Genomic DNA, 23,073 nt, shown 5'->3' with positions numbered 1-23,073 from the left:
TAAAAATTTAAAATTTAAACATTTGATTAATGACATAACTATTGATTTTTGATGTTCCGAAGATTTTGCAAACATTGAGGATATAAAAAGAAAATGTAATTTAATGGTGAATTTGTCAAAATTTATATTCAATAAAAAGATATTGAGTGGAGTTGTAATCAAATTTTGTTATATTTGGCTGGTTTTATAGAGAATAATAAGTCTTTATTTGTCATAATTTATATTTTGCAACAATTGACTTACGTATATCTAAGACCAAAAAACAGGGGGTAATGTAACAAATTTCTCTTGCATTAGTTAAGACCCTTGTAACTATATTGGTTGGTATTTTCTGGTGTTTCAACTGAGACATCTAATGTTCAAATCCGCTTCCTCAAACTATTGAATTATTCATAAAATAAAATAAAATATCTTGCACAAAATAGAATCTCATTGTCAAAACCTATCTTGTTGCTCATTTGTAAGTGTGTTAACAAACCCAAAAGCCTAACGAGATATATTGATTGATATTAGAGTGAGGATGACATGAGAGAATAAAATTTGTTGTTAGTAATGATGCCCTAATAATGGGGCAGGAAGAGTAGTGCACAGTGCACACATCATTCACCACATCAGCTTTCAGCTGCTCCCCCTGGGTTTTCTTACGGTGCCAAACAAACTTGCTGCTCTCATCTCTCATCACGCTACTGCTCGTACTGTTATACATATCATGCCAGCTTTGTGTGGGGTTCATCCATATGTATATTCTAGTAATTCATATACTGACATTCTTTTTGGTTGAAAGGTGGTCAAAGTTCCCTTCTTTTAAGGGGTTAATGGCATTCAAATGAGCAAAAAGTTGGTGTATTTGTACTAATAAATTATGAACTTTGATTAAAAAGTGTTTCAATATTTGGATGGGGAGCACGAGTTTGTTCTAACATTGCAGCCTATAGTAGTATTCAGACAATTTATAAATAGAATGGATTCTTAATTCTTTATCGTTTTCATGGTGTAATTATGATATGAACATGAGTTAAGGAAGTTTTCAAATGCTTTTTTCCCCAGTTTCAAGATCATGTGTAGAGATAGTTGGCCAAAACTATGATAAATTTTGAAATTTGTATTAAGTTGCGAATTTCGCGATGAATTTAAGTGTGAGTGACATTCAAACAAAGCCTAATTTGCCTTCCCTAATCCCTATGCGTTGGTGAAATTTGAGAAACATGATGAATCACAGCAAACACTTTGACTATGGAATGCATATTAGGTATTAACCATTAAATTTTGATTTTGTTATAATTTTTAATCCGGTGGTCCAATTTAATCACATGATATGTTGTTTTCATCCAAATATCTTCTAGATTTGTTTTTAATTAAGAATTTAGAAATCCAATGGTCAAAATTACAATTTTCTCTTGGTGAGGTGAGGTTAAAAAATGAGGTGTTTATAGAATTTCCCTAATTTTCAAAGCTTGAACAAGCAACACCAATGTAAAGAGAGGATCACGAGTTTTGTAACTAGATTTTAACCTAGGTGTGTAGTGGAAATCATGATCATCAAGCTGTTATTCGGAATCTCTTAACTGTATAACAGAGGGATTCTGTTTTTTGATAAGAACAAGGGGATTCTTAAAAGAGTCATATAGCAACTTAGGACTTAGCTATATTTACAAGGGGAGTTCTAAGGAATAATTTGGGATATTTATTAGAATCTATTAATTGTATGACAAGGGAAATTTTAATAATATAGAGCTTTTTGTGTTTAAAATCTACTAAGTTACTAACTGTATGACAAGGGAAATCCTAATTTTTATTTTTTTTTTAAGAATAACTCAGCTATATATTAAAATGGAAGTCTTAGAGGTATTATTACCACTGGATATTTTGGTATCTCTAGGGAATATAACTGGGAGTATTTTTAGAACAAATCAACAGCCTGATAGGGGAAATTATTGAGCTTATTCGTGGGCATTTGGAGGACTCTTTATCTGTTAAATAAGGGAATCCTAAAAAGCATGTGTTGAAGGCATTTAGGGACTCTTTAACAGGAGTATCCTAAATGATCTTGTGGGGCTTATGGACATTTAAGGACTCTTGACTGTCTCTGTATAACAAGGAATCCGAAATGATCTTGAAGGGGCGGATTGGTTCTTTAAAAGTTTGCCTAAGTACCTCTGTTAGGATTATCATCAGGTCTAAATGTAGGAAAAAAATGTTTGGGATATTCTTAGAATTCTTGACCAACTATGGGCAATTCTGTTGAATGCAAATTATAGTTCAAAAACTCTTTGGGAAAATTGACCAATCTTCTGGGAATACTAAAGGACGATTCTTGGAGTTGTTGACTAGATTAAGGGGAACTCATATAGGAAGACACTAGGAATTTCTGACCAACTTTTGAGGAATTCCTAATGCAAACAAAGATTGGAAAACCTTTAGGGTTACTAACCATCCTTAATTTGGGGAGTCCTAAAAAATGATTTTCATCCACAAAAGTTGCAATGACCCTTAGAACTGGGCTTTAGGAAAGACCAATCGCATCTTCAGCAATCCTAATGATCGATAGAGACTCCATACACTTTACTTACACACCCCTTCAGTGAATTAATGTTTACACTCTCACACACAAAAGAGACCAAAACCCACAAGGGAAAGAGAGACCTCAAGGCTCAAAGTCATCGTTTGCAGGTATAGGTAACAATGGTTGAATGTCGATGAACATTATATATGCAACAACACATGAAAGGGTAGTGGACAGCCAAATGAGGGCGATCAACTATCGATGGGTTCCAATATGGTAGGTTATTGACATGGTATATGGTGTATTGATGTGGCAGTGGTTGCTAATATGTTTCAAGGGCTGATGTGGCACTCTCTGGTAGTGACATGTGTTCCTAATATGTGATACGAATTGTGCTGGGGCATATAGGTGCTTAGGGGTACATGTGTTGAGGATTTGCCAATGCTACTAGAAAGCATCACAATTGGGGAAAAAAAAAAAAAATCCAAAACAAAACAGAGGGATTATCAAGACATTAGCTACGATATAATACTATGTTAAATTGTTGAAATATAGCTTTAATAGTTTAATACCATGTGAGTATTGATGTTGGGAATATGATGGTAAGGGAGAAAAATAGAGAGTCAAAGTAGTATTAACATGGTTTGGCTTGATGCCCTATATATACTGTATACTAAACCTTAGGCTAACTCTAGACTAACTTACTCTATAAGTAATGATATTGCAAGTAGGTTTAAGATTTTTATTTTGTTTTATATATATAAAACAATTAGTTCCTAGAACAATGAACCGAGAAATAAATGATGAAGTTGGGCATTACCTTGGACGTTAGTCTTGATACTTATAACGCAAGCTATTTCAAACCTACACACAAGAATGTGTTAGTAGGTCCACCCAATCTATAAGTTTAGATATACACAATTACTTATATAATTTCACAACTTGTTGAGTTAACAAGTCAGAAGCCACCTCAGTAATTACGAAAAAAGTGAAAAAAAAAATGTAATGAATTTAGTGACACAAAAAATTTTACAATTATTTTGAGATAATATGTTGTAATTGGTGTACAATGAATGCGATGTCAATAAGTATCTCACGTAAGAGTAATATTACACCAAATACAACTTGGGAACCCTACAAGTTGTGAAAAAAGTTATTAAATTTTTTTGTAATGATCAAAATTTTGTCTCCTTGAGATGAATTGAAAAGATATTTAGAACCTATGCATGAAGAAAGTGTGTAGGTGACAAAGGAAGGAACAAAGATTTAGATAATGTTGTTGAAAGAGACTGGAAACAAATTGCCCCGTTTAGTAGAGTGGTTAGAGTAGTTGGAGAAAGACCCTCTTCTCTCATTAGTTTAAAGATAAGTATGGTGATTCTTTTTAAGGCATGCACACCCACTATCCTATTCCACAACCTCTTCTACTTCTCCTCCTACTACTACAATGACAAAGCAATCAAAGCCATGGAGACCATTTACGGCAAATTGCTGTTCAGTTGAGGACCAAACAATTTTTAGCAAATTCAGCCGATGCAGGCCATCAAGGTCAGAGTTCTCTAAGGACATTGCTCCATTACCTTCATTTCGGAGACTATCTTTCTCTGATCTCAGTCGCTCTTCATCAACACGCATAAATGAAGATCTTGCACAATCTTTTGGGTCGGACTTGCATGATTTTCAGCTAAGTGAGCTACGTGCCATAACTCAGAACTTCTCAAGCAACTTCTTATTAGGAGAAGGTGGGTTTGGAACAGTGCATAAGGGTTATATAGATGAAAACTTAAGACAGGGTTTGAAGGCTCAGGCAGTTGCTGTTAAGCTTTTGGACATTGAAGGCCTTCAAGGACACCGTGAATGGCTTGTAAGTAAATTCATTTATAATTTTGTACACAATAATTAATATTCTTATTGTATCAAACACTTTCCATTTTTGAAGATTTCCCAGAAGTAGGTTGGCTTGAGAAAATAGAAATCACATATTCTCTTTTTGCTGATGTAGCTCTGTTCTGTGTGAATAACAAAAAAATAATTGATCATGACATGGTTCATCCATGATATGATTGGTGTATCAAAATTTTCTTTCAAAGCATGATTTTCCTATATTTTATTAGATATTGGTTCTAAAATTATTTGTCCATTGCACATACGCAATATATATAAAATTATTAAATGCTTTCGGAGTAAAAAACATGGTACTTCATCATTTCACATAAATGATAGATATTAACATAAATTTAATTAGTGAATAATATTATGGTGGAATAGAGGGAGTATTGTTTACTGAATACTTACCCGTGAGAGACGAACATATAGTAATATAATTAAAATTATAATACAATTATTTTTCTTTTAATCTATCTATTCAGGTTTATAATTTTCTTTCAAACAAGTGCATGAAATTGTTTTAAATTGATCCATATTCCATAGAATATATTAGGCCTCCTTGGACCAATCTTGTTAGACACTGTCTGTGTGCACATGCTACAGTCTACGCCAAAAGTCTGTTGGGTATGCTACTGTGGCTAGTTTATACAACCAGAGAGCTGAAATCAAATCAGCCCTTCCACCGAATATGATATTTCCATGGATGAAGGATCCAAATTGCGCTGATCCCGGAACATTTTCAATCGTATGGGCCAATTATTAATGAGGTTGTACCAAATATACATGTACAATGAAGAAAACAAAATACATATATGGTTCGGGTTATTAGGTCACCTACTTCTCATTCTTTTATGAGAGTGTTGCCAGAGTTCCTGGTCTGCTTTCAATTGAATAAGAAGTGCAAACGTATCATTTTGACTATATCATACAGCATAATTTATTTCTTTAGTTTACTTTTTTGAAGGGTCTTTCTTTGGTTTACTTGATCACTCCTTTATATTATATCATCACGATGACTTCTTTCTTAATTTTTTTTTTATAAGACTTCTTTCTTAATTTCATATACCCTTTTGTCCCTCTCTCTTCAACTATATACGATTTCTTTTATTTTATGTTTGATTTTCCCATACATCACATAAAATTGGCCCTGCCATATTGATTAACAATTATATATTTTTCCATGTAGGCTGAAGTGATATTTCTGGGGCAGCTGAGGCACCCACATCTAGTTAAACTGATAGGGTATTGTTGCGAGGATGAAGAAAGACTTCTTGTGTACGAGTTCATGCCTCGTGGCAGCCTAGAGAATCACTTGTTCAAAAGTGAGTTCTATTTTTGTCACCAACTTAAGCTCTTATCTTATCTAACACTTGGATTGGAGGGATTGATTAATAAAAGTTAAAATTAAAACCCTCATAGAAGTCATAAGTTTGTTTTATCTTCAATGAGAATGCGATTATAAGGATAGGAGAAAGTTAATCTGAAACTTGCCTATGATAACTTAATGTGTTTTATATGATAAAAATACGTATGGATAATCATATAAATGATCACATAACAGGTTAGAGGTGATTTCTCTTAAAGCTGGAAAAATCAATCTAGCAAGCTTGAGACATCCTAAATATTTTTCATTTCTTGCTCCAATTAATATTTGATTTTACAAGTCATTAATTATGATTGAAGGGATATCAATATCATTGCCGTGGGGCACAAGAGTGAAGATTGCAATAGGAGCAGCTAAAGGCCTAGCCTTTTTACATGGTGCTGAGCAGCCTGTGATATACCGCGACTTCAAAACTTCAAACATCTTGCTAGACTCTGTGTGTAGCAATATTTCTCCATTTTCTTCAATCAGATAAGTTGATTGACAAAGCCCCTACAATCAAACCAGTAATTTGACTATAATGCTGCTTTTCCCTATGTTAATAGGATTTCACAGCCAAATTGTCAGATTTTGGGCTTGCTAAGATGGGACCAGAAGGATCTAACACACATGTTACCACTAGAGTGATGGGTACATATGGGTATGCTGCCCCAGAATATATCTCAACAGGTACTGCTTCTGGCACACAGTGGACTTGTCAATGATAAACGCTAAGCTTGTAACAAATTGGTTATTTGTAAAGCTTATACATTTAGGAAATGTTGACATTTATCATAATATCATGATAAATTATCAACTGTTGCAAAAGCTTAATATATTTGAAAATGTCGAATTTAATCATTTAACCATAATTTTAACAATATGTTTATTAATATTTATCAGGGCACTTAACTACAAAAAGTGACGTTTACAGCTTCGGGGTGGTGCTACTTGAACTACTTACAGGAAGAAGATCATTAGACAAAACAAGACCAAAGAACGAGCAAAACCTGGTTGATTGGGCAAAGCCATACTTGACCAGTAGCCGAAGATTGCGGTGCATTATTGACCCAAGACTTGCAGGTCAGTATTCAGTGAAGGGAGCAAAGGAAATGGCACTTCTAGCATTGCAATGCATAAGTTTGAACCCCAAAGACAGACCAAAAATGCCAGGCGTTGTTGAAACACTTGAAAACTTGCAACATTATAAGGACATGGCAATTACTTGTGGACAATGGCCAGCATCATCACCAAAATCAACTAGAAATGGAGTCTCTACAAAAGTGAGGATGGAGAGCAAAGGTGGATATCATAGAAAGTCCTCTCCTATCACTCCCAGTAAGAAAGCATGAATAATTTCTAATGGAAGAGGCAATTGAAAGTTTATAGTAGCATGGGGGTTTCTATTAACCATACACTTTTTCCTTGGGCATGTCTGGCTGCCAATGTAAATATTTGAATCGCACATAGCAAGCATATGTAAGTATATAACCCCATGAGTGTATAATAATATCTTGATAAAATTGTTATATAAAGTTCGATACCAGATGTTCTAGCATCAATTAGCAAGACTTGCTTTTCTGTTTAATTACAACAATGATTTGCTTGCTTATCAGGGTTCATTGATCTGATGACTAATGAACAGCACAAATTACTTTTATGATTCTTTTTTCTTATAAAATAATTTTAGTTAAAGTCGCAAATTGTAAGCACGTGAAGAACTTGTTATCTTTCATCAGCCACATCATTTGACTTATTTATTAGTTCAGGATATCCAAGGACCTGGTTGGTAATATGGTGTAGACAGCAAGATGCATGTGCTAATTTGAATTTCATATTTTTAATTTCATTGCCCCAAAATACCTCACATGCCCCCATGCCATACAAATCCATTGGCAGCTCTCGATCTTGTGCGACGGCAAGCCCAATCCCTTAATCCGTGTCCCTGCCCTTGTGGTGGGATTTGGATTTGATGCAATAGATAGGATTATTGCACCATTCAATTATCATCTCTATATGAGATGTAAAAGCTAATAGCATCAAAAGTAAAATGGTTAAAAAAAAAAAAAAAAACTCCGAGCCCAATCCAAGTTAGCATAGGTTTGAGTTTCTGTTCTAGTTTTTTTAGTTTGTCCTTAGTGATTACGGTGGCAACTTTCGTACGAGTCTTCTTTCCTTCATCGTCAATGTCGCTCAACACGTGTTATTCGTTTCTAATTTCTTTTTCTTTTTTTTTTGGGTTAAAAGGTAATTCACTAACAAAAACTACATAGCCAGGGTATGCATACGCATGCATGGTATCATAATGGTGGTAAACACTTTTTTACAAAAAGAAATCAATTTGATATTTGTTGCTTCTTTAACAACTTTAACCTTGATTGAATTAGTTTCTTTGTACTAATACTACTACGATCCTGCTAAAATAATGAAATATTAACCATGTTACGTTTTTATAAACTTTTTTATATGCATAGGGTATTTTAAATATAAAATAAAAAAATTTTAAAACTTGTAAATTTTAAATAGTGTTGTTTCTATTGAATATCTCAATTAAGTTTTAAACAGATTCTTTTCAAATCTCGCCCTAATTTACGATCTACAAATATAGGGCCTAGTCTAAGGTTGACACAATGCATTTTGGGGTTAGACGCAAATGTAAAATATGTTGTTACTTAATATTTTATAAGAGATACATTAATTGAACTATTTCCATATATATTCATAAAAAGTATTTTAAAAGTTTTAATTCCAAAAATATCGAAAAAATTAGTATTAGAATAAATATCTTATTTTAGATGGTCATTGTCTCTCTTGGCAATATTGGATTTCAATTATTGAACAATGTATTTTAATAATGAATTTCTCTTCAAAACTATTAATTCTAATTTTTATTTTGATAGCGAAAGAAAGGAAGAGCAAACTTTTGGAAGATTAAATTTTTTTACTCTCCTAAAGACTTAAACTACTGCAAACATAGTAAAACGAATTAATAAAATGTTGAACATTCTAAAAGAGTATAATATTTAAAAATAATTTTTATTTATTAAATTTTTGGGCCTTAATTAAAAGTTTAACATCGTAAGGCAAATATACAAGACATTCTATTGGCCAATAGAAGATTTATTTTCCCTAAGTGAGAAGCCTTACTTTATTATTATTATTATTTTTTTGTACAATATTATAAGGCAAATAATATAATATATTTTAGGGGACCTTCTTCCATTTGAGGGCCTTAGGTCATTGCCTAAATGGCCTAAAAGTTGAGCCACCTTTGATAGGGAGTTTAACCGTGTATTTGAGCATTTCTCTATTTTGTATTTGTTATATATAGTACCACCATAGGAAATACTTTATTTGTAAATGATGATAGTGTAAATACATTATATGTGATTTTAACCCAACTCAAGCTACCATTAATAGCTTTTTGGCCCAAATTCTTGGGTTGTTTTTTTTCTAATAACCTTCAAAATCTATTTTTAGAAAAATAAAATAAAATAAAAGATGCCACATGATTATTGGAAGCAAAGTATAAGATATATTATATAATACGTCTAGAATCACAACATTTTTTACATGTTGAAATGTCAAAATTTTAATAATACATACAATAAGTCTAAAGTAAAATTAGTGGTAGATCCATATAAAAATCAAGAACAACTTGTTAACACAACAATTACTATTTAAAAAAAAAAAAAAAAAAAAAAAAAAAAAAAGCAAAACTTAAGTACAATTCTTTAAGTGCAATACATTAGATTTTTCAATTAAAGTTAAACACATGGTTGCATTAACTAATAAATCAAGTACAATTAATGTTATAATGTTCTAATAACAAATAAATTTAATGCAATTTTGTATTTGAATTTAATTAAGAAACTTAATATATCGTGTCAAAAAATTTTAACCTAAGTTTTACACTCATAAAAAATAGTCCAAAACTTTAACTACTAATATAAAAATAATATGTATTCTATTATATATAATGCACGTGACTCACTTAGATAATTAGGTTAAATGTTCCACTTGACAAAAATAAATATCATATTCCTATTGACCATTAGAGCCGAAAGCTTTAAATGGAGACAAACTTTGTTCTAAAAAATTATACAAGTAGCATTCATTTTTTTTTTTTTTTTCATTTGATTTGATTTGACAAGTAGCATTCCTATACAATATATTAGAACAGATTGTTTGGCCGCAAAATAGTGTTGAATTAAAATATAAACCATGATTCATATCTTCCAATATAATAAGGCCCTCCATGTGATAGGAAGATATTGTAGGCTTTTTGCATAGGCATCTAGCTCTAGCTGCATAAAAGTCACTCAAAGTCATACGTTCTGTGCGGACAATTAAAGAGAAGAAGTTGATGAGTGGCTTTGAGACGAAGCAAATAGCACTTGCCAAATGCAAAGTGCCTAATTTCTTGGTTGACTATCATATTAAAGAAAATAACAACGCACCTCATGAGGCGGGTTTTCCGAGTCAAGAACGACGTGCAGACGCGTCTTCGCCTAAATTGGCTGACTTTTACTGCCATTCGGATCTCTACCAAATCGATTGCTCATTCTTTCTCTATTTGGTCAGCTATACAACCTTTTAAAATTTCTTTTTCTTTTTTCTTTTTTCCTTTTTAAAATTTTTCAAAATACAAATATACTTTAATTATTTTTAGCAAAAATTTTTCAACAAAAAAACTTAGATAAACTACTCCCAAAAAACATTTGATATCTCGTAATTATTTTTTAATATACCATTTTGTAAAAGGAAAATTTTATGTTTAGTAGGATTTAACATTGTGCCTTTTGGGCTATGAAGCGTATTTGTTCGTCTTTTTGCATTGACTTTTCAGAGTTACAATTCCAAAAATGCCTCATTTTCAAAAAACCTAAAACATAAAAGCTGAAAGAAACTAGCCCTAAATATAATTTAAAGTGATAATTATTTTTTTAAAAAGGTATATTAATAATTATTTTATAAAATTTTTATGAGAATTGAAAAAGTTTTCAAAAAATTTATCACTTTTCTATAAAAAATTTTTCTAAAAAAATTTACTAATGTATGCTCTAAGGACATATGTTAATACTGTATATTCCATTTGAAAATGGAAGCTATATAATTTTTTTTTTTGGTAGAAAGGATGAAGCTATATAATGTATTAGCTAAGCTTTCAGTCGTTATTATAATACTATCTAATATACGAACATCATTCTGTAGATTTTTTTTTTTCTTGGTAATCCATTCAGCGTATATTTTAATTTTTTTAAGAATCAAACCATTCAGTAAATTTAAAGTGCCATACTGTATGTATGAGATAATTACAATTTTTTGTATGAGACAACTCTTGTAATATGTTTAAAAAATAAGATTTTTTTTTTAGTGCATAAAAAAAAATTAGAGGTATTATGAAAAGAATCAGTTAGATTTTAGAAGTCCGTGAGTCACTGTATATTTTAGCCTAAAATTCCAGGTTATATCATGTCCAGTTTATACTTTATATACAAGTACAACTTTAAACTCTTATTTTATATACAGCTGTAATTTTAAACAAATTTAGTCAATAAAAATAACCTCATTCAAAAACACTTCAAATCAATCACGCTCAAAAGTTGAAATTTGAGTACTATAAATTCTCTCTATGTCACGTGCATTTGGCATAATTCATGAGCTGAAAAACGAAAGTGGAATGTATTTAGAGTCTCTCATGGTGGTTCATGTGACCACATGAAAAGCTCATATACTATCATATAATATCACCCATCATAAATACATAAAAGTCACAAACTATTTGGCACATGAATCCCACTTTTTCTTCAAAGAAGCGTGATAAATGCACTTTGAAGAAGAAAAGTAGAAAACTCTCATTAAAGTAATCAAAACCTAAACGCACTTGCTTGAGTGCGTGTCTAACCCCCCAAAAAACCTGCCAAAACTTTTCCTAACTTTTCAGCAATGAAATTTAGTATAGTAGTAGTACTACCATACCAAATTTTCAAAGTGAAAAGCCACCACACAAACATCCACATTTTCATTCCCTATCAATTAGAGAAACCATCCCAAAATGGCTTTCAACATTAACAATAACAACAACAAACCCAAGAAATCCATTTCCTCTTCCCAACCCAATCTATGTACCATCCTTTTCTTCATAGTTCTCTTCACCATCCCAGCTCTTTTTCTCCTCCACACACCTACCACATCCATATGCACAACCTTTGCCAACCATGTCAAGCCTTGGTCGGGTGATCTTCGAGCAGCCCAATTTGCTTGGAACCGTCTTCTCTTCCTCCAATACCCTGACCAACCCCCACCTATTGCTCTCAAGATTGCTGTATTCTCACGAAAATGGCCTATTGGTACAACACCGGGAGGCATGGAACGCCACGCACATACTCTACACACCGCTCTAGCACGCCGCGGCCATCAAGTTCATGTCTTCACCTCTCCTAATCAACTGGGAATAATTAGTACAACTTCTTCACCATATATCCATTGCCATGAAGGAGAACCGGGGCGTTGGCGATATAACAAAGCTTGGGAGCAATTTATGGAAGAGAACAAACGTGAACCCTTTGATGTGGTTCACTCGGAAAGTGTTGCACTTCCTCACTATATTGCAAGACAACTTCCAAACCTTGCTGTGTCATGGCATGGCATAGCACTTGAGAGCTTACAATCTGATATTTTCCAAGATTTGGCTCGAAGACCAAACGAGCCCATATCTCCAGCTTTCAACAATACTTTACAAGGGGTGGTCCCAAAGGTATTAAATGAAATAAGGTTCTTCAAGAGCTATGCACATCATGTTGCTATAAGTGATAGTTGTGGGGAAATGCTTAGGGATGTGTATCAAATTCCTAATAAAAGAGTCCATGTGATTCTCAATGGTATTGATGAGGATGAGTTTGGAAAAGATTTGAGCTTAGGCCTTGAGTTCAGGTCTAGAATTGGTGTCCCTGGTAATGCAAGTTTAGTACTTGGTGTGGCTGGAAGATTGGTAAAAGACAAAGGTCATCCACTACTCTATGAAGCATTCGCCAAACTGATTTCAAAGCACCCTGATGTTTATTTGATTGTTGCTGGGTCAGGACCATGGGAGCAAAGGTACAAAGATTTGGGGCCTCAAGCTCTGGTTTTGGGCTCTATGAGTCCATCACAATTGAAGGCTTTCTATAATGCCATTGATATATTTGTAAATCCCACACTTAGGCCTCAAGGGCTTGATCTAACTCTTATGGAGGCCATGATGAGTGGAAAGCCTGTAATGGCATCAAGGTTTCCTAGCATCAAAGGTACCATTGTTGTGGATGATGAATTTGGTTACATGTTTGCCCCAAATGTAGAGTCATTGTTAGAGGCACTTGAAGCAGTGGTGGAGGAAGGATCAGAGAGATTAGCACAGAGGGGACAGGCATGTCGTGAATATGCAACTTCCATGTTTACTGCACGAAAGATGGCATTGGCATATGAGAGGTTATTCCTTTGTATCAAAAACGAATCCTTTTGTACCTATCCTTAGGCTATATAGAGACACATATATTGCCCTCTTTTTGGCTTCGTTTTGGAGTAAATAATATAATATATATTATTGGTTTTCAAAATCAAATCCTAATTATACAGTTTTTCTTGTTGTACCAATTAATTAAGATTCATATTATTAAACAGAAAGAAAATTTCACAATTGGTTTTCTTATATTTGTACTTTTGAAAGCAAGCACCACAACATTGGCTATGCAATCACTTGTCCAAATTTTCAGTTATACTATCTAAAAAATTATCAAGTCAAAAATACTCTCTAAGATGTCCTCCACTGTGCAATAATGTCCAAAATGCTATCCATTAGCTGTGTGGTATATTGTTCAAAATACTATCCAAAAGAGATTTTCACCGTACTTCAGAATTTTTTAGCAGAGCCCTTAAAAAACAGAGAACACTTAAAAGCATTGCACAGTAAAAGAAATTGTGGGAGAAAAGTAATCAGAAAATGCTCCGTATTTGAAATCAATTCTGAAATAATTAGAGAAGGAGGGGGGGGGGGGTCTCAAATACAAACCAAAATGAGTATATATGCTTCTAGTATAATAAAAAACATACCACAAAAATCAACTAGCACAGCCAAATTTCTCTTGCAAAGGCTATCATGCGTATGCAAGGAGAGCCTGATAGGGGATCAATGGATCATATATGCAGATCAGAGGTTTGTTTCCATGAAAGGTTACGTAGCCATAGCCATTAAGTGCTTCACCATAAACATATTTGATTTAGCTAGCTTCAACTTGAAGTTCACTTTGAACTCATGATATACTATAGTTTGTGCAACTTCCTCAGTTTGTCAACAAGACTTAGAATAATTGGTCTGCATCTGAAACTTTTAATTCCATGTTTTGAAGTGAGATTTTACTTCGAAGTTGATAATTAAAATTTTAACCTACCAATATCCCTTTTTTGGGTAAACACTATATTTCAAAATTCGTGAGAAACTTTGAACTTGGAATTTTTATGCATCCAAACCCCAAGTTCAAATTTCATTTGAAAGGTATCATTAAGCAAATTCAACAAATAAAAATTCTCATACTTCCAATATTACTCTTCACACTGTCACCACCATTGTTCCCTTTTATTCCCTTTACATGTCTAACTGATAAGGTCTTAACATCACCAATCACCAATTTCTCAAAATCTATGTTGTAGTAATTTTTATAAGATTTGTCGCTATAGCAACATAGCTGATCACATTTTAGCTATCCTAAGTGTCCAATATATCAGTGATTGCAAAAGTTCATGCTAAAGATTGCAATTAGAATATATCACAGTACTTTTAAGTTTCATACACAGTACTTTGATTTAATCCATAAGAAAAAGATAAAAAAGAATTGATTTAAATTCCCAAACAACAAACAAAATCTGTCATGTTTATCAATATACACCGCTTATAGCCGTGTCAAGGAAAACCAGCAAGTAAATATTTATCCTATGGATTTTTGAGAATTTGTAGAATGAAAATAAATGTGTAAATTTGAATTTAAATAACATATTATTTTTCAGTTTTTCCAAAAAAGGGGATTGTTTTGTACATTAAAAAAGTGAACTTTGAAATGATTTTGGCTGAGCCTAACGTGATACCAGAAAAAATCTAACTAATAAATAATACCTGAAAATCCAGTACAACCACCAAATACATTAAATCAACTGCTAATAAACAAAGAAAGGGCTTTATTTCTCTACTTATAAAACTGCATCATACTAAACACCAGATGTCAATTTCATCCTTTTAATTTAAATGATTCAGAATACACCATCTCTTTTGGAACAGATATCAATTTATTATTGGGCATAGAAACACCAGATGCTGGAGTTCCTGAAACATATCGTATACTTTCTCCCAAAGAGAACTAGACAATTTAAACTCTCTAAATTTGTTTTCTTCCTCTAACCCACTGACTCACTGACACACACCAGAGTATTTCTGTCCGTCTTAACTCTTAATGGAGAGTTTATGTTTATCGTATGAGAGTTTGTATTACCAGAGAGAGAGCAAGAAAGAAAGAAAGAAAGAAAGAAAGAAGGAAAGAAAATTCCCGACAATGGCTAGCAATGCAACGGCTAGTAGCTTGAATTCCCATTGGAAGCAAGTGCCTCTCTTAGAGCCCCTTGAGATTATCGTGATAGGAGTAGCACTAGCCGTTGCTCTCATCTTTGCCTTGATTCTGTCCTTTCTTTGATGGAAGATGAAGAACCAACCAGAACTGGAAGAACACAATGCGGAGCTTCCTCATAATCATGATCATCAGCCGCATGCTCCTATGCCGGAACTACCACAAAGAGAATTCCATGCCGGTGAAGCCACCACGGACTGCCCTGTCTGCCTTGAGGAGTTGGTGGAGGGTGAGAGCCTTGTTGAGCTTCCTACATGTCTCCATGCTTTCCATCCTGCATGTATTGAGACATGGTTGACTCGGAACCATGCTTCTTGTCCTGTTTGCAGACTCCACATAGAGCTTCAAGTTGACAATGTTGTCTAATTGGGCTTTTAGTCTAGCAAATATAGTATGCGCTTTTATGTATGTATTTATATTTATATATAATGTCGTTTCAAATGATTTGGCCTTTGTATATATTACAATTGATCAAATCCAAAATTATGATAATGGGATAAACAAGAATCATTTGCAAAGGGAGAGCATTTTCAATTTATACAGATTTCATTACGCTTAACTTCAAGTAACAATACAAATGCTGGAGGAGATTACAGATTAGGAAATGGGAAAGCATGAATAAATAACTCAATCGTGTTGAAATCCATTCATGTGAAGAAAGAAAAGTCTTCGGCACATCCTTGAAAAATGAGCAGTGGAAGTAGCCAAATGCACTCTGATGACTAACAAAATGCTCATAAGCTCAAACTGACACAGATGATGCAGCAAGCCTAATGATTCAAAATCTGCAGAAAGAATGAACAAATATCATAAAGAAGTGAAGCTTTTCCGATTTTGATCCCTTTGAACTGCTGCATTACTTTTGTAACTCGCAAGAAATACACTCCACACCTCCATCTATGCACAAGGCTTTCAATCAGAGTAGGAAACTTGGAATCATAGAAGTTACTTGGGCATGGGGTCATGACCTCTGATTCAAGTAACCGGACCACCCTTTGCATTGTGGGGCGATCCTCTGGATTAGAATAAACACACTGAATGGCAACTGAGAGCAGTGCATGAAGACTGTCTGCCTGCACCCCCTTGCACTGTGTCAACAATCTCTCTTTGCATATTCTCTGTGACCAGAAAATTTAACTGCATGAGGGAAATAGCTGGTTAGCTGCTTGAAAAAAAGAAGAGTTGTGCAATTTTCCAAAATTGTGGCAATTATGTGGGTGGGTGTGTAGTTCTCTATGCATACAGGAGGCCACTTGCCTATCTTGCATGGAAAGCTCCATTGTTAAAAATGGGATTCATGGCTATTGATCCAGTGAAATTAACATACATCCAAAATCAGGTATTCCAAAAAATGGAGGACAAATAGGATATCTCAATTAATTTTATAACATTTTATATCCAGATTTTTTTTTCTCTGTTACAACATTTTTTAAATAATGGACTGTAAGAAACTGATAAAATGTGAATTCATGAAGTACAAAAAGGAGAGTTGAATTTTGGAAAGCAAACTACAGATGATTTGTCTCTTTCCAGGGGAAATTAGGTGTTTTTCTAGGGGCGGGGGCAACAGGTGAATTGCAAGGGCTATCAGCCTCTAGACAGATCCCTATCCGCTTTCTTTTTAAACATAGCTCCATTGGAGTTAAGAGGGATGCTAGGACATGACATAATATATGCAGCAGAAACTAAAAATTAACAACGCAATACATATAACTTACACGAGACATAAAAACATGCAACATAGTAAGCACAGGAGAGATTTCCACTTCTAAATCTTTAAGACTAGTTTAGTGATTGATTTAAATAGTATTTTGACTGCAACCACAAGTGTAGGGAAGAGACATACCCAACCAACAATGTTGAGGCCCTTCTCAATAAATGATGCCCCTGTTGGTCGCTTTCCACTCAACACTTCCAGCACCAGGACCCAAAACTATATACATCAGTCTTTTCAGTTGCTCTCCCACTTTGCATATACTCTGCCAGTGGAGTCAAACACGGACTTAAAGACAGATCATAAGGGAAAACAACATAGGATCCATATTACATTTTCACAAAGGAGAACAGGCCAGCATATGCATGCCAGGAACCTCTCTTTTCCTTGGTTCCACCATGATGTAAATATCAAAAAGGAAAACTTATTCCAGGCATAGAGTCCCCACCAGATGCAGAGACTGAGAAACCATCCATATAACCTTCCCCCTCTGCTTTTAACGTCAATCTACCAAATGCCTCCATTACCAAAACAAACAACAATGGTGAAATGGGATCACTTTGTCGCAACCCATGAGTATTGGAAAAGAAGCCATTAGGAGTACCATTAATAATTATAGAAAATGGCACTCTAAAAATACAAAATTGGATCCAACGCCTCCATTTCTCTCCAGAGCCACATCTTTGAAATAAATAATAAGGGAACTCCCAATTAACATGGTCATAAGCCTTCTCCAGATCCAATTTGCACATAACCCTAGAACTCCAGATCAAAGTCGACTATCCACATACTCATTTGCAATTAACACTGAATCTAAAATTGATCTGCCGCCCACAAAAGCATTTGAGTGTTGGATATTAGTTTATCTAACACCTTCTTCAGCCTATTTGCAAGAACTTTAGCCAATATTTTGTATACACTTCCAATGAGACTAATAGGCTTGAAGTACTTTTAACTCCATAACCCCCACTTTTTTTTTTGGAATAAGAGAGATGAATGTGGGATTGAGACTTCTCTCAAACATTTTCCTATGATGGAAATTGTGAAAGAACCAAATAATATCACCCTTCACCACATTCCAACATTTCTGAAAGAAATCTATAGTAAAGTCATCAAGACTTGGAGCCTTATCGCTATCAACAGAGTATAAAGCTTGAAATACGTTTTCTTCTGTGAATAAATTCTCAAACTCTATTGCTTCTCCATCTTCCAACATGTCAAACTGAATTCCATCTAGTTTAGGATGCCAAGATTGAGGTTCCTAGAATAAGTCACTGCTCAAAACTATTCCGTATCTCCTCTTGGTCAACTGAAGTGCCATCCCCTACCTGAAGACTACCAATGAAATTGTTCCTCACACTTAATCGGTTAGACATTTTTTTTTTTTGCGTATTCCTGTCAACTTCCTTAATGTACACAGCTTGTGAATTCTGTCGCCAACTAATCTCCTCCTAAGAATTTCCCACTTGTTAAACTTCTCACCTCCTGCAAACTATCTAGAAGAGTAACCTCCCGCGACAAGATCGCTCTTCAACACTTTCAGCTTTTGAGCCAAGATAAAAACTAGGGAACCCCTGAACCTGAATAATATATTGCCTCTACGAATCAATCCTTCTGTTCGGCGCCACATTTTCTCAAATTTAAAGGATCCTCTTCCTGCACGTACCGATGCCATTAATGTATAACAAGACTGGAAAATGGTCTGATAACATTCGAGGCATGAGTATCTGATGCAGGTTACTGTTTGGAATCTTCTCATAATTATAAACACCGTGGAATTCCCCACCAACCAATCACACCAGATATCTCCTCCTGAAAAAGCTCAAATAAATAAAATCATCTGCCTCTCCTATCATTTCCTTTCCATTCCACCACTCTTGTTTGTCTCTTGCAAACAAACAAACAACACCTCCAAATTTATCAACACATTGTTTGTGACACTCTTTCTTCGGGGTAACTCACCGAAACAGAAGCAGAAATAGCCAGATTTCGTGGTTCTCTTTCCCTGATTTCTTTAAAAGCCGACTGTCAGGCCAGCTTTGTTTCTCCATCTATGTTCAATATCTGCGAGTAACTTCATAGCTTTGTCCTCAAAAGAGACACCTAAGCTAAGAATTTGCTAAAAAAAAAGTTTTATCCCATTCCGAAACTAGTGATGGGTTAACAATCACTAGCGGATCCACCACCGCCCCTATCATGGGTCACCTCAAGCTCACATTGTATCTCAGAAAACCTTAATGTATTTATACTGCTCCTATTCATCACACCCAGCTGAGTTCCTTTGAAACCTCACATTTGCCACCCCGGTCGGTGTCAAAAACATTCTCCCAAAACACGTGTTTGGATTAATATATAACTCAGTTTTTATCAAGATAAGAAGAAATTAGAGAGGTGTGAAGCTTATCAAGAAGAAATGAGCAGCAGTGCTTCTATACCAGAGACAAAGAGCAGCAGTATTTCTATACCAGAGACAAAACGACAGTAGCTTTCATTAGACAAATACCTATACGGCTTGTAGTTGATTCTGCTATTGATTTTGTTATTAATTTTTGCATGTGTGTATGTTAATTACGATTAGTGTAGCACGTGTGTTATTTAGTTAGTTTCCTTCTCTGTACAGCTGTATATATGTATAAGTCTTGTAATCAGTTGTGAGTTAATTCAATGAAACTAGTTTTACCAAATCTCTGATAGTTTTCATGGATATTTTTGTATTTATCATTATTTTTGGAATATTTTAATTAGTTGTTGAGTTTGTAAAACTACTTAGCAAATTAGCACATCGAGACTCTAAGACTCGAGTTGAATGTAAAGCTCATGAGTCTCTAATACTTGAGTTGCAAGCAGTGGTAAGCTGATGTGGAATAAAGACTCGAGTTCCAGTGTTCTTCTTATTCTTCTTATTCTTCTTCTTCTTCAAATTCAGATCTACTTATATGAACTCGAGTTTTTCCTACTTGGGTTCCACATGGATAAATTGTTCCACATCAGCTATGTGCCACCACTGGAACTCAAATCTTAATAGATTGAGTCTTTTCAACTAAACTCGAGATGCTAGTTTACAAAATAGTTTTAAAAACGTGAAATTGCAAATTTCCTCCCAATTTTCATCACTCAAAACTCAAAAAAGTGAGGCCCACCAAAACTCAACTTGTTTAGACTGATTTTTTAGTTAAGTTTCCATAAATAAAATCTCAAAAATTTGAGTTTGAGTCATGGAAACTGAAAACACAATTTGGATGTTTTTGAATTTTGAGTTATGGGTTTCAATAAGCCCCACCACTTTATACAAAAATAGAGTTATAAAGAAGAGATGTGCACCAAGATATGAAACCAAACAAGTTATTTATGAAGTAAGTGAAAAAAAAAAAGTTAGAGAAATGAGTTATGGGAATTGAATTTAAGTTATGAAAATTTGAGTTATGAGTGATACTCAATCCAAACAAGCTTTTTAGCTATTTGATCAAACAAATTGTGTGCATGTAACAAAAAGATGTACTTGTATACACACCAAAAAAATAAAGCAAAATGAGAGAGAGCGAGACAGAGAGAGAAATTAACTACTTTTTACATGTATTTTGAGTGAGGATGTAGTTCTTCTTGACCACATACTTTATTAGAGATATATAAGATATATTAGCCCATAGCGTAGGGACTCATCACACACCCACACACATCACACACTTAATCAAATTGGGGCTTCACACCAAGTCTCCTACTTGTACTAGTAGTTTAGGGTTATACTATTATATATACTCATATTATGGTTAATTGATTATGGTTAATTGTAACTTAGGGTTTATACCACAAAAAATTAAACTTAAATATTTTAGATATTTAAGTTTAATTTTTTGTGGGTATTGGTAATTTTTGTTTGGTGCAGATTTTTGGTTTTCTTGGGTTTAATTTTTGTTAATCCAGTTTTGGGTTTCTATGTTTTTCTTTCCTTACGAAAACTGATTCATTTTTTTCCCTCTATAACATTAGTTCACTTTTCAGTTTTCAATAGCATTTTCAAGGAAAGAAAACGAGTAAGGCCATAGACACAAACTATTTTACAATATTTTTACAAACTGCTGATGTGACTTTAGTAATTTTCAAATAATCATTGATAAATATAAATGTGATGTTAATGGTGGACCTATACTAAAACGAATAAGATTTTGCCACATCAATAGTTTGTAAAAATATTGTAAAATAGTTTGTGATCGTAGCATTACTCAAAGAAAATTACTCAAAAGTTGTACACTTCATTTGAAGATTTTAGTTCAATCGATTTATTGTCAAAGTTAAATATCTAATGAGAGAGAGAGAGAGAGAGAGAGAGAGAGAGAGAGAGTATAAATGGTTAGTTTTTTTAATAATTAATATTAAAATGTGCCAACGTGATATTTCTTTCATAGAAGGATAATAAATGTTTATTTTTATAGGAATATGAAGCGAAATGTAAATGACAGAACAACTAAATTTAATGTGTGCATGTATACAAATGACAGAGCAACTAAATTTAATGTGTGTGTGTGTGTGTATAATGTTCTTAGACTTGAACTGTGAATACCATCGGGCAGTGCGATGGTCACTCCACAAGTATAAATGCTTGTGGGGTGTGGGGGGCAAGGGCCGGGGTTCAATTATTCAAAAGGGAGTTTCACACACATATACACTTAGATTAGGTTAGAGTAGAAATTTTATTTTGTATTAAAAAAAAAAAAAAGACTTGAACTTGTTTTGAATCTTGGTTTCATGAGTGCTCTAGATACTCACTCCAAATTTTATAGAAATTGACACCACTTCCTATAAGGGGCTACAAAGACACCAAAGATATATCAATTCTAATGGGAATTATAACCTATTTATTCACATAAATAATATACCTATTTATCTCATGGTGAGAGTTTCTAAATAAAGATTGGAGTTAAATGCAAGACACCAAATCTCCATAAAAATTAAAACTTATACCTTTTTATTTACCACAGAATTCACAACAAATAAATTTCATTATAATGAGAATTTAAAATTTTCTTTATAATTGTTTCTTAAAAAAGAATTTATTTATAATTAATATTAAAATGTCTCAACATGATATTTCTTTCATAGGAGAATAATAACATGTTATTTTTATAGGATTATGAAGCGAAATGCAAATGATAGAACAACTAAATTTAATGTGTGTATGTATACAAATGATAGGACAACTAAATTTAATGTGTGTGTGTATATAATGGTCTCAGACTTGAACTGTGACAACTTAGGAAAATAAAGAATAATTGCTCACACATAACAATCAAGGTGTTAACATGAGCTTTTTAAGTTGGTAGGTTTTAGCCTTGTATCTAATCTCAATTTCATGATTGCTCTAGATAATCACTCCAAATTTTATAGAAATTGACACCACTTCCTATAAGGGGCTACAAAGACACCGAAGATATATCAACACTAATGGGAATTATAACCTATTTATTCACATAAATAATATACCTATTTATCTCATGGTGAGAGTTTCTAAGATAAAGATTGGAGTTAAATGCAAGACACTAACTCTCCATAAAAATTAAAACTTACATCTTTTTATTTACCAAAAATATTCACAAAAAAAAATTTAATTATAATGAGAATTTAACAATTTATTTGAAATTAATATTAAAATGTGCCAATGCGATATTTCTTTCATAGAAGGATAATAATGTGTTTATTTTTCCATAAAAAATATGTTTATTTTACAGGAATATGAGGCAAAATAAAAATGACAGAAAAACTGAATTTAATGTGTACATGTATACAAAATGGCAAAACAACTAAATTTAATGTCTGTGTGCATATAATGGTCTTAGACTTGAACTGTGACTACTTAGAGAAATAAAGAATAATTGCTCGTACGTTACAATCAAGGTGTTCACATAAGCTTTTTAGTTGATAGATTTCGACCTTGTGCCCAATCTCAGTTCCATGAGTA

General features: G+C 33.5%; 3 protein-coding genes across 3 annotated transcripts; all 3 read left to right on the top strand.

Moving 5' to 3' along the window:
• The first annotated feature begins 3,888 nt into the window (after positions 1-3,888).
• Positions 3,889-7,315, top strand: LOC112024764 (probable serine/threonine-protein kinase PBL15). Its single transcript, XM_024057400.2, has 5 exons — positions 3,889-4,367; positions 5,577-5,712; positions 6,074-6,210; positions 6,320-6,443; positions 6,657-7,315. The coding sequence occupies exons 1-5, from the start codon at positions 3,951-3,953 to the stop codon at positions 7,103-7,105; spliced, it is 1,263 nt and encodes a 420-aa protein (XP_023913168.1). The 5' UTR covers positions 3,889-3,950; the 3' UTR covers positions 7,106-7,315.
• Positions 7,316-11,442: 4,127 nt separating this feature from the next.
• On the top strand, positions 11,443-13,439 carry LOC112024763 (uncharacterized). Its single transcript, XM_065782248.1, has one exon. It carries the CDS (start codon positions 11,812-11,814, stop codon positions 13,267-13,269), a length of 1,458 nt encoding a protein of 485 aa, XP_065638320.1. The 5' UTR covers positions 11,443-11,811; the 3' UTR covers positions 13,270-13,439.
• A 451-nt stretch (positions 13,440-13,890) lies between these two features.
• LOC112024769 (RING-H2 finger protein ATL74) lies at positions 13,891-15,772 on the top strand. The gene is made up of 2 exons (XM_065782216.1): positions 13,891-13,947; positions 15,479-15,772. Exons 1-2 carry the CDS (start codon positions 13,891-13,893, stop codon positions 15,770-15,772), a joined length of 351 nt encoding a protein of 116 aa, XP_065638288.1.
• Positions 15,773-23,073: the final 7,301 nt, after the last annotated feature.

Source organism: Quercus suber, unplaced genomic scaffold, assembly GCF_002906115.3.
Source record: "Quercus suber isolate HL8 unplaced genomic scaffold, Cork oak 2.0 scaffold_294, whole genome shotgun sequence".
Taxonomy (NCBI): domain Eukaryota; kingdom Viridiplantae; phylum Streptophyta; class Magnoliopsida; order Fagales; family Fagaceae; genus Quercus; species Quercus suber.
Note: the sequence above shows the minus strand (reverse complement) of the source record. Positions and strands in the feature narration are given on the sequence as shown.

Excerpts from the sequence above, each read along its gene's own strand:
- LOC112024769 (XM_065782216.1), top strand. The coding sequence starts at position 13,891 with ATGCGTATGCAAGGAGAGCCTGATAGGGGATCAATGGATCATATATGC. Across the intron at positions 13,948-15,478 it reads ATCATATATGCAGATCAGAG|ATGAAGAACCAACCAGAACT; the intron begins GTTTGTTTCCAT and ends CTTTGATGGAAG.
- LOC112024764 (XM_024057400.2), top strand. The coding sequence starts at position 3,951 with ATGACAAAGCAATCAAAGCCATGGAGACCATTTACGGCAAATTGCTGT. Across the intron at positions 4,368-5,576 it reads AAGGACACCGTGAATGGCTT|GCTGAAGTGATATTTCTGGG; the intron begins GTAAGTAAATTC and ends TTTTCCATGTAG. Across the intron at positions 6,444-6,656 it reads CCCAGAATATATCTCAACAG|GGCACTTAACTACAAAAAGT; the intron begins GTACTGCTTCTG and ends AATATTTATCAG.
- LOC112024763 (XM_065782248.1), top strand. The coding sequence starts at position 11,812 with ATGGCTTTCAACATTAACAATAACAACAACAAACCCAAGAAATCCATT.